General features: G+C 38.5%; 1 protein-coding gene across 1 annotated transcript; it reads right to left on the bottom strand.

Annotated features, from left to right (window-relative positions):
• Window positions 1-924: 924 nt before the first annotated feature.
• LOC122304866 lies at window positions 925-1,413 on the bottom strand. The gene has a single exon (XM_043117129.1). The coding sequence runs from the start codon at window positions 1,411-1,413 to the stop codon at window positions 925-927; it is 489 nt and encodes a 162-aa protein (XP_042973063.1).
• Window positions 1,414-1,703: the final 290 nt, after the last annotated feature.

The following is a 1,703-nucleotide window of genomic DNA, read 5'->3' as shown; positions in this document are numbered from 1 at the left end:
GATAAGCCATCTTTGCACACCCTCCACACAAATATCTTCACTCGAGTAGGAATCTGCATTTTCCATATTTTCCTCCACATTGTTGTCTGGTCCTCTTGAAATGATACCTCACCTTCTTGATTATCTTTAGCAGTAGACATGAATAGCCTGTAAGCACTTCTGACACTAAATTTACCATTCTTTTCATGTTCCCACTCATCAAGCCTGCTATTAGAGGTTAACACCATATGCAACACTTATTCAGCTTCCCTTAGAGGTAGACATCTTCTAACCTTTTCCATATCCCAACTTCTAATTTTGTCATCAATCAACTCAGAAACTTTCTAATTTAATTGAGTTTGGGTAATGGAATCCAAAACTGGCACCAGCTTATGGTTTGGTAGCCAAAAGTTAGACCATATATTAATGTTCTTACCATCTCCAACCCTCCACTTACATCATTTCAGTAGATATTTCTTTGCTTCCCATGTACCCCTCCACACAAAAGAAGGGTTTGTTCCTAACTTGGCCTCTTTGAAACTTGTTGAAGGAAAATATCTAGCTTCATAGATTTGATGAAGCAGCAAACTATCCTTTTTAAGGATACGCCAACCCTGCTTTGCTAAGAGGGCCAAATTGAATGTCCTTAAATCCTTAAAACCCATGCCTCCATGCAACTTTGACTTACACATCTTCCTCTAACTAACCCAGCTGATTTTGTTTTCCTCCTTCTTTTGCCCCTACCAAAATCTAGCTATCAAACTTTCCAACTTATAACAAAAAGAGGCAGGTAATTTAAAGCAACTCATGGTGTAAGTTGGGATAGAGAGAGCTACTGCCTTAATGAGTACCTCTTTACCCCCTTGAGATAACAGCTTTTCCTTCCACCCTTGTAACTTAGTCCACACCTTGTTTTGCAGCCTAGAGAAAGCTTGATATTTTCCTCTACCCACCATAGGAGGCAAGCCCAAATACATCATAATTTTGATGCTGTTGAAAACCCCAAAACTGCATAATCTCAGCTTTAGTATTAGTAGAGACATTCTTGCTGAATACCATAGAAGTTTTATCCTTATTCACCATTTGACCTGAAGCTTGTTCATATACTTCCAATAAATGAAGAATTTTTCTATTTGTTTGTGATGTGGCCCTGCAAAACAACAGTCTGTCATCTGCAAACATAAGATGATTAATCTTTGGAGCACCTCTGCAAGCACAGATCCCTTCCACTACATCTTTGACATCAACTTTCTGAAGAAGAGAGATAAGGCCTTCAGTGCAGAGAATAAATAAGTAAGGGGAAATGAGATCCCCATGCTTTAACCCTCTTGAGGGATAGATTGGACCTTTAGGTTCTCCATACACCAAAATAGAGAATGAAACAGATCTCACACAAAGTATCAGCAAATTAGTCCATTTAGCACCAAAGCCCATTTTGTTCATAACTGTTTCCAAGAAATCCCACTTTATTCAATCATAGGCCTTACTCATATCAAGTTTTAAAGACATGAACCCATTCCTTCCTTGCCTTTTCCTTCGAAGAAAGTGCACTAACTCATAGGCAATTAACACATTATCTGTGATTAATCTTCCAGGAACAAAGGCACATTGTGAACCAGAAATCAACTTAGGAAGAATTGCCTTTAACCTGTTTGCAAGAACCTTTGACGCCAATTTATGGATAACATTGCATAGGCTAATTGGCCTAAAATCAGAAACCAACT

This window comes from Carya illinoinensis, chromosome 3, assembly GCF_018687715.1.
Source record: "Carya illinoinensis cultivar Pawnee chromosome 3, C.illinoinensisPawnee_v1, whole genome shotgun sequence".
Lineage (NCBI taxonomy): Eukaryota > Viridiplantae > Streptophyta > Magnoliopsida > Fagales > Juglandaceae > Carya > Carya illinoinensis.
Note: the sequence above shows the minus strand (reverse complement) of the source record. Positions and strands in the feature narration are given on the sequence as shown.